Consider the following 12847-nt stretch of genomic DNA (forward strand, 5'->3'; position numbering starts at 1 on the left):
TTTATTCAATAAGTGTTGTAACACAAATGAGCCATTTCACTGCTATGCCTTTAACATATGACTGAATACTGCTCCTCAAGGGAAAGGGTATTTCTCACAGCAGGTACAGTTGGGGAAGGAGAAAGACAACTCCTGGCTACTAAGGCCCAGATTCTCTGGATCCTTTCCATGACCCTGGGCCACTAATTCAAACTGCAGTGCCTCCACTTACTCATACTTAAACTGGAGATGACTGGCTTGCCTCACAGGTAGCAGAGATTGCCTTTTGTTCTATATTTTGGGATGCGATCTACCCTTGTGAAGGACAATTAACCTGAACATATTTTTTGCTTGCCCACAATGTTTTTTTTCAATTCCTATTAGTTTACATAGCGAAATTCTCCCTCTGAAATGCTTCATTCTTAGCCCTCCATTTGATAGAAAGTGCTTCACATGATCATAATCAATAGTAAATCACAGCCACAAGGTATCTTTAGTCAAAGAGGCTACTGAAGCAGTAGCTTGAATATGGCTGTATGAGCAAGAAGCCACCATCTTTTTCCTCACTTTTGTTACTCACTTCTGGCATGATTTCGATCTTCTCATAGCGCCGCTTGTAGGGAAGAGTCAGCACCTCTGCTCTGCGGTAGGACATTGGCGGAGGCTGGCAGTCTATCATCAGATCTGTGCGGTGAGACTGGGTGGGTGGTGGCTGAGTGTATTGCTCCGGGCAAACTACGTGGAGAGGCTGGAAAAGAAGAACTGTGACTTACAAAAATGTTTGGTTTATTCCTGTGCGCTGCCCCATAACAGTAATCATTGCCATAAGGAGGTTTGCAGATTGTTGTTAGCAAGCTAATTTATTTGTATGAAAACAACATGCAAAAGATGCAGTCCAGAAGATCCAGTCGGTATTGGAACAAACTGTTCAAGGCAGTCTTTGCTTTGTGCACAACAGTGCCCAGAGTAACAGGGCCTAAATTTGTGTCTTTAATCACTACTTCAATACCAGCAGTCACGTTAGCTGCCATAAGGAGAGAAAAAGGAAGAATATTCAACAGCTTTTTCTTCCAAACCCTTGTCATCTAAATTGGAAGCAAATGACAGCAGTGGTGGAGACTATCACAAAATGACATGGAGTGAGGCAGACGTATCAGTATGCAAGGCTGAAAAAACATCAGCAAAATAAGCAACTCTGAGTCTTCCTGACCTGTCAGCAATATATTAACAAAGCACAAACAGGCTGGCTGCCACAAGGATCACTGCAGGATTTAAGGAAGCCAAAGGACAAGATAGCGTTTCTGCAAACTGTTTTGGAAACAGCGTTATACTTCAGTAGTAACATGGAAGATGACGCTTGTCAGAAAAACAGGCAATGGCAATTGCTATCCGTTGTGCGGTGACAAGCTAGGTCACAGAACAATGAGATAAAATGATCCCGACATTGTTAAGAGGTTTGGAAGAATATGTATTTTTGTGTTCAACAAGTTGAAGATAGATCAAAGGGAAAAGTTCAGCCAGGAAAAAAAAGGGTATTATTTTAATTACATAATGAGCCAGAAAGCAAATTTCAGTAGAAACAAATTGGATGGACAAGGAGAGACCCCTAAAGCCAAAAAGAGTCAAAGGGGGAAAGCAGAGACTACATGAATGCTCTGCCCTTCTTCCTCGACAGAAGTCGTCTGGATTTTGCAAATAGAGTAAGGAAAGCAGTGGATTTGGAAGAAACGTGAGAATTGAACTCCAGAACAGCAGTGCCAGGACCAAAGCAAGTATCAAATCCAGGATAAAGAGCAGAGGAGTTGTTTAAACCTGAGGGCGCTGAGGATACTCAGCACTTGGTACCTGTACATTAAGACTGTATTAGACAGATCCAGGCTTATTTACACAAACTGAAAAAAGTGGTTATGACTACATACACCTAAAAAGGAGGAAAGGATTGTACATGCCATATGCTTGCACTTTAAGCTTTTAAGAATCTTCCAGCCACTCTGTGCAGAGATTGGCAGTCATTCCGTGTTCATTTTGGAGCAGGATGATAAAGGAGAGCTCAGTGCTGTGTGCTCTCTCATGATAAAAAGGAATCTGGGTGTTGTCTTGATTTTGCTCTTAACATAACAGTTGTTCACAATCAACCTATTTATTTAAAGTGTGTGAAGAAACATAAGAAAAGACAATAGAAATTCATTACCTGGACTTCTTTGAGTAACTTAGACACCTGAATAAAATTCAGTCTTGTGTCAATGGGACAGTAAACACATTTCATCGCCAAAGGTTGATAAGGAGCCAGGGCATCCAGATAAGAGAAATCTGGTTCTGAAAAGACAAACGTTGAAAACACTGAATGCTTATTAAGAACAAAGATGGACCAGTTCCTCTCTGATTCCACATTCTAGTCGAGACAAGCTGTTGTTCAGCAATGTTAATTCTGTTACAAATTTCTCTTCTCTTCTTCCTTCCCCCACCCATTATTTTCAGTTAATGTGATGAAAATTATGCCCACAATTAGTCTTACTTCAATCAAGCAACAGAGCAATAGTATTTCATTTGAACACATTATTGCATGATTTTTATAACAAATTTAATCAAGACAAAAACATAATTTCTTCTTTTTAATCAAATTTTTGGTATCATAAGGTATAACCCAAACGTGAGCTTGTTTTTCACTATGACAAAAACGTAGCATGAAGATCGTATCTTGATAAAACTGTATCAATGTCTTCTGCTGCAAACACCTTACCTCCCAACTCCTCTTTTTCCTTACAGTATTTTTATATAGACTTTTATTTTTTAATCTAAATGCGAGGGTTAGACTGGTGGAAAAACAAGGGTCCAAATTTGACTGTAACCCAAGAGGACCTGCAGGGAGCCCTCCCGTTGACGGGACAGGCAGTTGGGCTTTTTACAGTGATGGCACCAGTTCAGGCCAGTATGAACTGAAGGTTGTCTGCGGTAAGGGCTATCCAGGAGAGATGGGCTGTGACAACTTTATTAGTTGGTGTCTTTATTAGACATAGCAAGCCTCAACTTCCCTCTGTATTCTTATTACTGACTTTTAAAAATCAGATTAGAGGTTTGCCAGGGAAAAGTCATGCACTGAATGGGCTTTTACTCACACAGAGTAATACAACATTGAAAATACTACAGAAAAATACCATTTTTGGTGAACGAAAAACAGAGGTCTCATAGATGACACAGTGTACATGTAGCCACTTCATTCTGGGGGCTACCAACTAATGATGTGGAAAACCTTATGCCATCACTATCTCCCTGATAATTGTGGGATAGATCGCATAAAGGGAATGCTAGAAAAACGAAAAACTGGCATTAGTCTGGTAAGTGCAGAATGAGAAAAAGAGATGGGGATGCATGAAAGACCTATCTGCCAGACTATTCTGAACCACAGGGCCTCAAAGGACAACCTGCAGAGTGAAGTGCAGCTGTGAACCACCAAGCCTTGCTAGGAAACGGTATGAGGTATTTCTCTGGTATCTGCTCAGGCGATGAAACTTAAATCCAGAAAGGACATTTAAATACAGAAACTTCAGTCTAGATTTAGACAGCCATCTTCTATGTTCTTACATCACCCTGAGGAGAGCACTGGCTGGATTTCTCATGTAGACAGCAAGAAAAGAAGTCCTTAAAACTTTACCACAGGAAGTTCAGAATCCAGCACACCATCTGACACTTGATACTGGGCCTCATTCTACTGATGAAGACAAGTTAATTGCTAGCCTAAAAATCTGCTGCTGGCTAAGTATCAGTGATCATGATGTGGTTATATTTACCCTTTGAGAACACAATATAGCATCAGCCAATGATACATATGTTTGGAACTGTCAAAGGGATAATTTTCCCAAGTTTAAAGCAGTTGTCAGAATAACTGCCTGGGAACATCAAAGTGAGAAATATTAACAAAAAATGATAGTTGTACAAGAACATCTTACTAGATGCCCAAAAAGCCACAAACATGAAATAAAAATTATACTGGGCAAAAAGCCATGCTAGTTAAAAGCAGATGTGTTAGTGGCAATGAAACAAAGCCTAAAAATATCAATGTAAAAAATGGGAATTAATGGCAGTTAAGTTTAATAGCAATGAATAGAAGTTGAAGAATACTGAGAAGGTAGCTAGTTAAAGAATGATCAGTGGTCAATTAGGGTTAAATCAGAAGACATTTTAAAACTCATTGGGGAAAAGCAGAAAACTTAAGTCAGGCACAGGTTGTCTGCTAGAGATGTACAATGAAATTGCAAATAGTAAGTTTAAAAAGTTATCAGCAGAGAGCTTTTCCATCCCATCTGGTGTTGTGGACGAGACACAGAAGTTTGACTGCTTGTACCTGAGAATGCCATGAGGCAGCACCTATTCAGACTACGTATTTTTGAATCAGTAGGCTCAGATAATCTACAGATGTGGATTTTTTGATCTAAGAATCCAAAATGGCATCCAGTCTATTGTCTCTCTGAATAACTAGTAAGAATGTAAGTAGCCTTGCAAAAGTGAGAAATCCTAATGAAAGAATTCTAACAGAGGACTTTGAAGGTTTCGAACATGTGAAAAACATAACTTGAGCTAGTCTCACAGTGAACGCATGGGACATACAGGAATAGCTGTTTTGAAACTACTAAAAAACCAGAAGCCACCCATCTGATGGAAGACAGTGACAGTCAAGGACACATATTGACTTTTTCTGACAGAATTACAGGTCTTCAGCTTTTCCCCCAAGACATCTGATTTACTACTGTGTGACACTGAGTTATAAAATCCTCTACCGTACTGCACTAACATGGCATGCATGAGCTGTTTTTAAGATCTCCTAGGGAGTTAGTTTTTAAAGCGTTGTTGCTATCAGAAAGAGAGCAAGAAGTTTTCTTCTACAATCTCTTTGTAGCTTAGTGGTATTCAATATTTTTAATCAATACTCTATTCAATACTTGCTTCAGCGGTAACATTGGCAGACGACACAAGCAAGCAGAGCAGCACTACAGCTCACTCACAGCTGGGGTCCTGTCTGTTGGCTGCAGCCGCTGTTTTAGTCTATATTCTCTTGTAGTTTTTTTTTACATTACAAATAGGAAAGGTGGAGACTACCTAGCTCCTGTGGACTGAGCAAGCAGTGTCATCATTAACAAGACTGCGCAGTCTGCAGTCTAAAGGTCCTAATTACTAGAAACTAGGAGTCTTTCACAGGAAAAGCTAGAACATCATCTGCTATCACATACTTTGTTTCAATGGACCAAATTTCTTTCATAACTACAGGAGATTTTATCTCAAAACAGGAGAAGCTAGATAATTAAATAATAAAAATCCTGGGCATCAGTGGAGGTGCTTCAGATTTGCACTGGAGTTACTAAGAACGGAAGAATTTAATCCACTAGGAATTTCTGTAGACAAAGATGTCTTTGTTCCAGCTGAGACAGTCATAAGGAAGTAGGAATGTCCTGCTGAGTGGATATGCCTACAGACACAGACAGAAATCGCAGTCCAAAAGCTACGGATAGACAAATTTAGGAAACAAACTGCCACAAGCGCCTGGAATCACTGTGCACTCCAAGGTCACTACAACTGAAGAAGATCTCAACTGGAGTTTCATAGCTTCATTTGAAGTATAAACTGGGAATGAATCTCAAAGATCATGACCTAATGTATCCACAGGTTGTTATGACCATCATTCAGGTGCCTTAACAACTTGCCAGGGCCATGCTCTAATAGAAGATTGCTCTTTTTCCTCACTTCACAGAAGGATTACATTTTAATACCGAAAGGTCAATTGCCTCTCCCTACAAGAAGGCACAGTGTAAAGAGTTCTCGCCATTAAAGGCCAGTTTCTGACACCCTTGCTGATGGTGGGTAGCACATTCAGAACATGATTAACGCCACTGATTTCCTCTGCACAACCCAGCAGAGGGTGTATACATGCTGGTTTTAATTTAAGTCCCAACTGGAGCAGAATTCACTATTGCCAAGATAATGCATATCTATATCGCAATTTTACCAATTACTGTAATTAGGGCATAGCTGCTGAGACTATCTTAAAGGTCAGGAGTGATGGGTACTGTAGCAGCTATGACGTTAGTGCTGTGATACCATGCACCACTTCCCAGCATAAACACAGTTTAGATTTAAGTGTCTTATCTGCTCAGCAGGAGCAGGAACGCTCTTGTATCTCCCCTCCCCTTGCAATAGGGCTAATTACACACTTCTTCAAATCTTTCCGAATTAGTTTAATGGTATCATGATACCATGACACTTTTTGGTACCAATATTGTGAAAGAGTCAAAGGGACTTGCTCATCAGTAGCCTTAAGTTTGCAGCTAAAAAAAAAAAGATGGAAGGAAATAAGCCTTTCCCAATCCTCTTTGCTTTAGGAGGTTATGTGCTTTCCAGCAGTCCTATTCACTAAAAAGAGGAGGAAAATAAGCTTAACAGTGGGACTTCATCACACCTTTCCTATGGGAGTAGGTCTGCTCAATTATTCAGTATTCTCCTCCCCATTTCTAATCACTTTGTCCTAGTTCAAAATCTACATCTTTTTTATCTGGCTGTTATATATAACACATCTCCCAATTATACCAGAGTTCATTATAGATAAAATCAGTAGCAATGGCCTAAAGGATTATTTCCCTTCCCAGATCTGAAGAGTGCTCACTGTAGGGTTCTGTTTGGATGACACCTCAGGTATAAAGACGAGGCACCTGGACAGAACGTCAGTTGGAGGGAAGGCCTTGAAGTATTTTAAAAGGAAATCAAACTCTGGAAGAAATCCCCTTTGCTAGATTTCACAAAAGATTCATGTTCTCTCTTAAATCCTTTGTCTTGCTGTTAATGATTGGCATGGTCCCAGGATGCAGCTGCCCCGTGGGTCTCAGACCACAGCTCATTCTGAGGTGGAGAGGGCTTGATTCATTAAATCCATTATAAGTAGGGTCAGCACTAGAGGCAGACTGGGAGAAGTGAAGGAACTTAAAAGACCTGTTGTGCTCCTGGGCAGTCTGAGTCACTGAGAAAGGAAACAGCTCCCCAGGGTATTAGCCAGAGCTGTACCTTCAGCTTCAGATACAAATGTCTGTCAACCAAAAAGCGTCTGGGAAAAAAGCTCAGTCAAGAAGCAGCAATGGCATAGATCACTACTGCCAGGTCTGTTTGGGGTGCATACTTCTGAAACAGCAGAGATGACAGAAACATCTTTAGAAACAGACTGTCTGGTTGCCTGAGGTTTTGACGAAAGGGCAGAAGGGATGAGGAAAGGTTTGTGATTCCAGTGGAATATGGAGAAGAAGTATTTCTCCTTTCTGGCCAGCATCAATTAGGTCTTGCCTGGGTTTAACTTGCAGCCAGCTGCTTTTAATCCAAAAATTAATTTCCTGTAGGCATTTTACTGCTGTGCATAACAAAGATTTTGCTTAGAAATGGCAGGAACGGACTGTGCATGGCAAAGGTTGGCTCTGCAGGACTAAAATGAATTAAATGGCACAATAATTACATTTGTCCCTGCAGTCAATCCTGGGGTCTTAATTTAGATGAGCTCCTACTGAAGTCAGAAACTTCTGCCCCAGAACAAATGAGTAAAGTCCCTAGGATGTGGCCACACTTAACCAGAGTGCACAACCTGTTGTTAATTTGATACTGATATCTGCATTTTACTTACCTGTGAATATAACAGTGTTCAAGCTAGATTTTCCCCATAACTCCATGAAGTGAACCACATCTCCAAATCTAAGAGAGGGATGTCCAGTGAACACAACACATGGCTGCTTGAAGTCATTGCTGAAGTCTCCATGGATGCTGGGATAATGTTTCAATTTGTTTGTCTGAATGAGCTAAAATATAAACAAAAATCCAGACATTACAAACTTTTCATGTCTCTGTGCTCTGTAGTTCAGTGTGTTTATTTACATGAGATTATAAATATTCTACAGTTTATTTCTAACTCATCACAGAGTCTCTTCCTGCATATCCTCTAGATTTTCCAACAAATTTCGTCATGACTGTCCTAAATGTTATGAAAAGGAAGTCAGAGCATGGGGCCAGGTGCCTCCAAGTCCTCACTCTCATTTCTTTGGTACCAGCAGGATGGTAACGGAGAGCAAACTCTGCAACCACTCCCTGCTTAAGAGTTTCCTGGAGTGGACAGAGTGTTCAGCTGCCAAATTCAAAATAAGTTACTTCTTCCTACTTGCCATGTCTACCAAGAGCTCTGGGCACTGATGTTTAACCTGGTTTTCTTGCATCACAGTAGTACCAGGCAACTTTGCCTTCAGCAGTATGTTGCTACGAGTTTCATTGGTAAAACGGGTTCGCACAAAGTCAGGTCTTCTGAAAAAACATGAAAGAACAGACTGACTTGCCCTTCCTTAACTATCGCTGAAACTAGTAATAACAGTGAACTGAGAGCAATAAGTACCTGTCACTAGAGCTGGCAAACAGAGCATAACCAGCTATGTACGTGGAACAGATGTCTTTACTAAGATGGGGCAGTTTATTTATCATGGCACTTTCTGAAGAAGAATTTTGCTTTATTTGTCCCGCCATTGTTTTCTAATTTGCAAAGCAAGGTTCAACTTAAAAAGCAATGTAATAGACTAGTCTGCTAAGCGCTTTCATGCAGTATTTTGCAAGAATTTTCTCGGCAGGTATATGCTTCCATCCCCAGCCTGAAAACAACTGTAAATACAGTTTTCTTAAAAAGTATGCAATTTAACACAATGGAATCACACACTGAACAACTAAGAACATACATGGAAATAAACAGTGTGAAAGAGGGGAACGGTACTTCCATTGTCATCCATTTTTTAAAGGAGGTGGGACTGTTTATCAAAGATGTCTCCATACTTTGCTGTCTGCTGCCAGGCATGACAACATTGCTCAAAATACAGAATTCACATGTGCAGGGTTCAGCAACATATTTCTACAGCTGTTGTGCTGTGGAACCCCAGATGACACGACTAATTAGCAAACAGCATGCTCTTCACTACATGTCATAACACGATGTGTGCATCGTGCCTTTCTAGCAGAAAACTCTGCCACTCAGGATGCTCCTCTAGATCTAACTCCAGTGTGCCTACCTGGAAATGAACAGAAAGCTGAGAATTCTGATGCTGCTTCAAGACTCTTAACAACTTATGCACCACAAAGCACTTCAGAACTTAAGATTATTACACAATTAGGTTCTTAATTGAATTTAGCATCACTGAACAAAAGCATCCACCCTACTCAGCTAGCTGTCACCATCTAAAGATATGCTTTGGTTCTAGAACAGACAATGTACAAACCTACCCTCAGTACCCTTTCAGTAAAAGAAAGCTGGCTGCACACAGGTGCAGTATTTCTCTCTTTCTCCTTTGCTTCCTTGAGCTTGGTCTCCTACAAGTCCCTAATAGCAAATATTTTGTGTGATTTTGCATTTGACTTCCAGCATGTCTTGTCTAGAACTGCTGCTCAATACCTGGATGGCTGGAATGGAATGGGATTGGGGTTTGATGTAAGATGGAAACTGTAGGTGGACACAGCCCATTAACTCCATGTGGATCCTTGGACCATGGAGGAAGTTGCTAGGGCACTACACTTACTGCAGCTTACTAGTAATAGCAAATTCCTCTTTAATCTTCAAGAGGGAAATCTGGAAAAAACATGCAATAACTGCTCTGGCAGTTAATATGCACTGAATCTTGAAAACATTCTGCAATTAAGACTGGTGAAGATTTCTGATTAATACATCTGGAGTGCAATATTTAGAAGTTAAACTTAGCTTCAGTAATAAAAACTGCAGTTTAGCAGACAATGGGCAAAACAAATTTGATCCCATAAAATATTGGCATTTAAAAGAACGGGTAGGAAATGGCCCCATGAAGTTTTTCTCTTCTGTTTTTGAGGGAAGCCAAAAGCCTCAAAACTGAAGTTGCAAAAGTGGTTTCAACTGGGTAAACTGTTAGAAGGGGAAAATTTCTACTTCAAATATTAAATGGGATATGTGACATTCCAGGGCAAAACTTTGTCAGGGACCAGCAGATAGCTAAGTGAGAGATAGTTCTACAGCTAGCATTTATGTAACACATTTCTGAAAATCACAAACTCTTCTTCCAGCATCCTGTTTCAAAGCCTTAGGATTATATATATTTGTGTACAGTAGCATTCAAATCTTTGCTAAGATGTGAGAGCAGCACTCAATGTGCAAAAGCATTCTCAACAGCCTATTTATTTCACTGCTATACCTATACAAATGTTTGCTGTTTATAAACATAAAAGCTGTATTCTCTTCAAAGCATTATGGCAGCTTCAAATCCCTTCTTATTACTTTGTAGAGAGACACGGGATTTCTAATCCAATTTTCAGGACCTTTGGTTTTGTGTGTGTTGTTCTTTTTAATTATTTTTTTATTTAAACTAACCATCTAGCATAATGCTGGGGTGCACTGCTTCTAACTGGGGTGCTAACTCAGGAGGGAAAAGGGACACATGTTGAATTTTCAGCAACATTTCCTGAGGTGTGATGATTTTTTTTTCACCTTTTTTTCAATCTTGGGAGATCTTTTATTGTAAGTCTACCAAAGCTCCATGCCTTAGGTCACGATCTCTGATTCTCACAGCTAGGTGAGAATAGCAGGGGAGAAAGGCTACAAAAACGAGTTTAGAGACATTCTATTCACTCCAGTGATAAAGCAGCTGGTAGATTTTAGTGACTAGAGCAAAGACTTTTCTAATTACGCAATCAAAAATATATGGAGCTGAACTTGTAATACGAGTCCAACAAAATTTCACAAATCATAGAATCACAGCAGGGTTTGGGTGGGAAGGGACCGTTAGAGGCCTCTAGTCCCAGCCCTGCAGTGAGCAGGGACATCTTCACCCAGAGCAGGTTGCTCACAGCCCCGTCCAGCCTGACCTGGGGTGTTTCCAGGGATGGGGCATCCACCACCTCTCTGGGTGACCTGGGCCAGGGGTTCACCACCCTCAGTGTGAAAAATTTCTTCCTTTCATCTAGTCTGAATCTCCCCTCTTTTAGTTTACAACCGTTACCCCTTGTCCTGCCACTACAGGCCCTACTAAAAAGTCTGTCCCCATCATTAAGGGGACTAGCTTTGTCATGATTTGTACAGGTCTTTTATATCTACAGATGAGATGGGCTGTATAAGCGCAACAGTCATTGCTGTGTCATGTTCAGATCTCCAACCTGTACCAAGTCCGTGCCAAAACCAATGCCTGGCATTTGGCCAACCAGTATTTTCAAAATGAGACTGATTTCTGGAAACCTGAAGCAACTTTCGGAGCATCTTTCTCAGAAAGAACCGTTATTGACTGAAAGCTTAAGAGATAGAGGATGGTAAAGCACTGAACCGAGACTGAGGAGAGCTGTGTTTTTTTTAAATCCCAAACGGTTATGCTTCCCTTTAAAGTGGTAGACTTGATTTACAGGGTCAGCAACTGCTTCTATAAACAGGATAAATCTCCAGAGCCTTTGTGTACCCTTTATTGAAGTGAGCCAAAATACACTGCTGTTTACTCCGTGTTTGTGTGAGCATGTGTTCTGTATTCAGAATTTTTAACAGATGTGGTTCTTATCAGTGAATGAGTGATGCATTTATTACTTCACCTCTCTCATTCCCTGTGTAAGACCAACGCTAACAGGGGCCTAATTCTATACAATACTATAAGACAAAACATAATACTATACGATCACCTGATTCCAGGTATTTATTGCTTTGAATGTGTTACACAGGAACCGGTATATGGAGGAGGGAATCAAACACGAAGACAACAAATGCTAGCATTTAAGACCAAAGAACCAATATTACTCCCACCTTGGCTATTTTTTGAGTCAGAAAAAGAGGCTTTTTGTAGCCATTTCTCTTAGCTGTTGCTAACAGAACCCTTAATAAGAGGACAGTAAATGCAAATTCTTCCTCCACTACCAAATACTGGTCAATATAAATTACCTCTCAAATTTTTCTGTTGCAGACATTTGGATTCACTTATCTTATAGCCTGAAATCAGATACGTAAAGATCAAGCAAAAAGGAAAAGGAGCCTGAGCTTCTCATTTTGTCTTGCTAGAACAATTCAACTATTAATTTAGAAAGTCTCTGCCTCACAAAAGGGATGGTGCGGAGTATACAATCCATGGTTCCTGTTAAAATGGTCAGGGAGATGGCTAATTCCTCAGCTGTGGCTGTGTTAGGATGGGATGTTCCCACCTGCTCAAGGAATTTGGTAAAATACCACCAGTTGGTTCTGGAATACCAGAATAACTAAACAAAACAAATTACTGATTTATGCTCCACAGCATTTAAGCTACGCATTGTGGAGCTTAAATCTAAGCCTATTCAGACAGCTGATCCTAGAATATAACTGGCACAGTGCCTCGGAAGGGAAAGTGACCACCTCCCTCAGCCAGCCTGCTATATTCACAAGCATTTGGCAACTCCAGTTTTCAACTTTGCAGAAGCTTCCAATGCTACTTCAGTTTCAGCTCCTTCTCCTCTCTTCCCCATCACAACAGCTGCTGGTGAAAAACTGAATTGCCACTTTTGTTTAAGCGTAGGGGAGAGCCATCCACAGAGCGATCCATCCCTTCTCTGACTGACTGTTTCTCCACTCCTCTTCCCCTGTTTTCCTCCTGAGAAATCACCGGCAGGAATGTAGAGCAGTCCTGCTCTGGATCCGAACTCCCTCCAACAGAGTCACAGCAACTCTTACCCCATCGATCACAGAGAAATGCCTTTAAAAAGAGGCTCTTTTAGCTTGTGCACCACTAAGAGGCTGCAGACGAGACTTCAAAAGCTTGTGCAAGAATCTGGACACTTCATTCATATTAACTTTAGTGGGAATTGATGTCCAAATCCATCCTGAAGCACTTTAGCCTGCATTCCT

At 40.7% G+C, this 12847-nt stretch overlaps 1 protein-coding gene across 1 annotated transcript in view; it reads right to left on the reverse strand.

Moving 5' to 3' along the window:
• Positions 1 to 472: 472 nt before the first annotated feature.
• The window catches only part of LOC104622923 (integrator complex subunit 9-like), a gene marked incomplete at its 5' end in the record, with an annotated part of 19202 nt that continues 6827 nt past the window's right edge, over positions 473 to 12847 (reverse strand). Inside the window, 3 exons of the mRNA XM_010289850.1 lie at positions 473 to 727; positions 2171 to 2295; positions 7631 to 7802. Of these exons, the coding sequence (XP_010288152.1) occupies positions 473 to 727; positions 2171 to 2295; positions 7631 to 7802 (552 nt within the window). The remainder of the gene's footprint in view (positions 728 to 2170; positions 2296 to 7630; positions 7803 to 12847) is intronic.

Source organism: Phaethon lepturus, unplaced genomic scaffold, assembly GCF_000687285.1.
Source record: "Phaethon lepturus isolate BGI_N335 unplaced genomic scaffold, ASM68728v1 scaffold3936, whole genome shotgun sequence".
NCBI lineage: Eukaryota > Metazoa > Chordata > Aves > Phaethontiformes > Phaethontidae > Phaethon > Phaethon lepturus.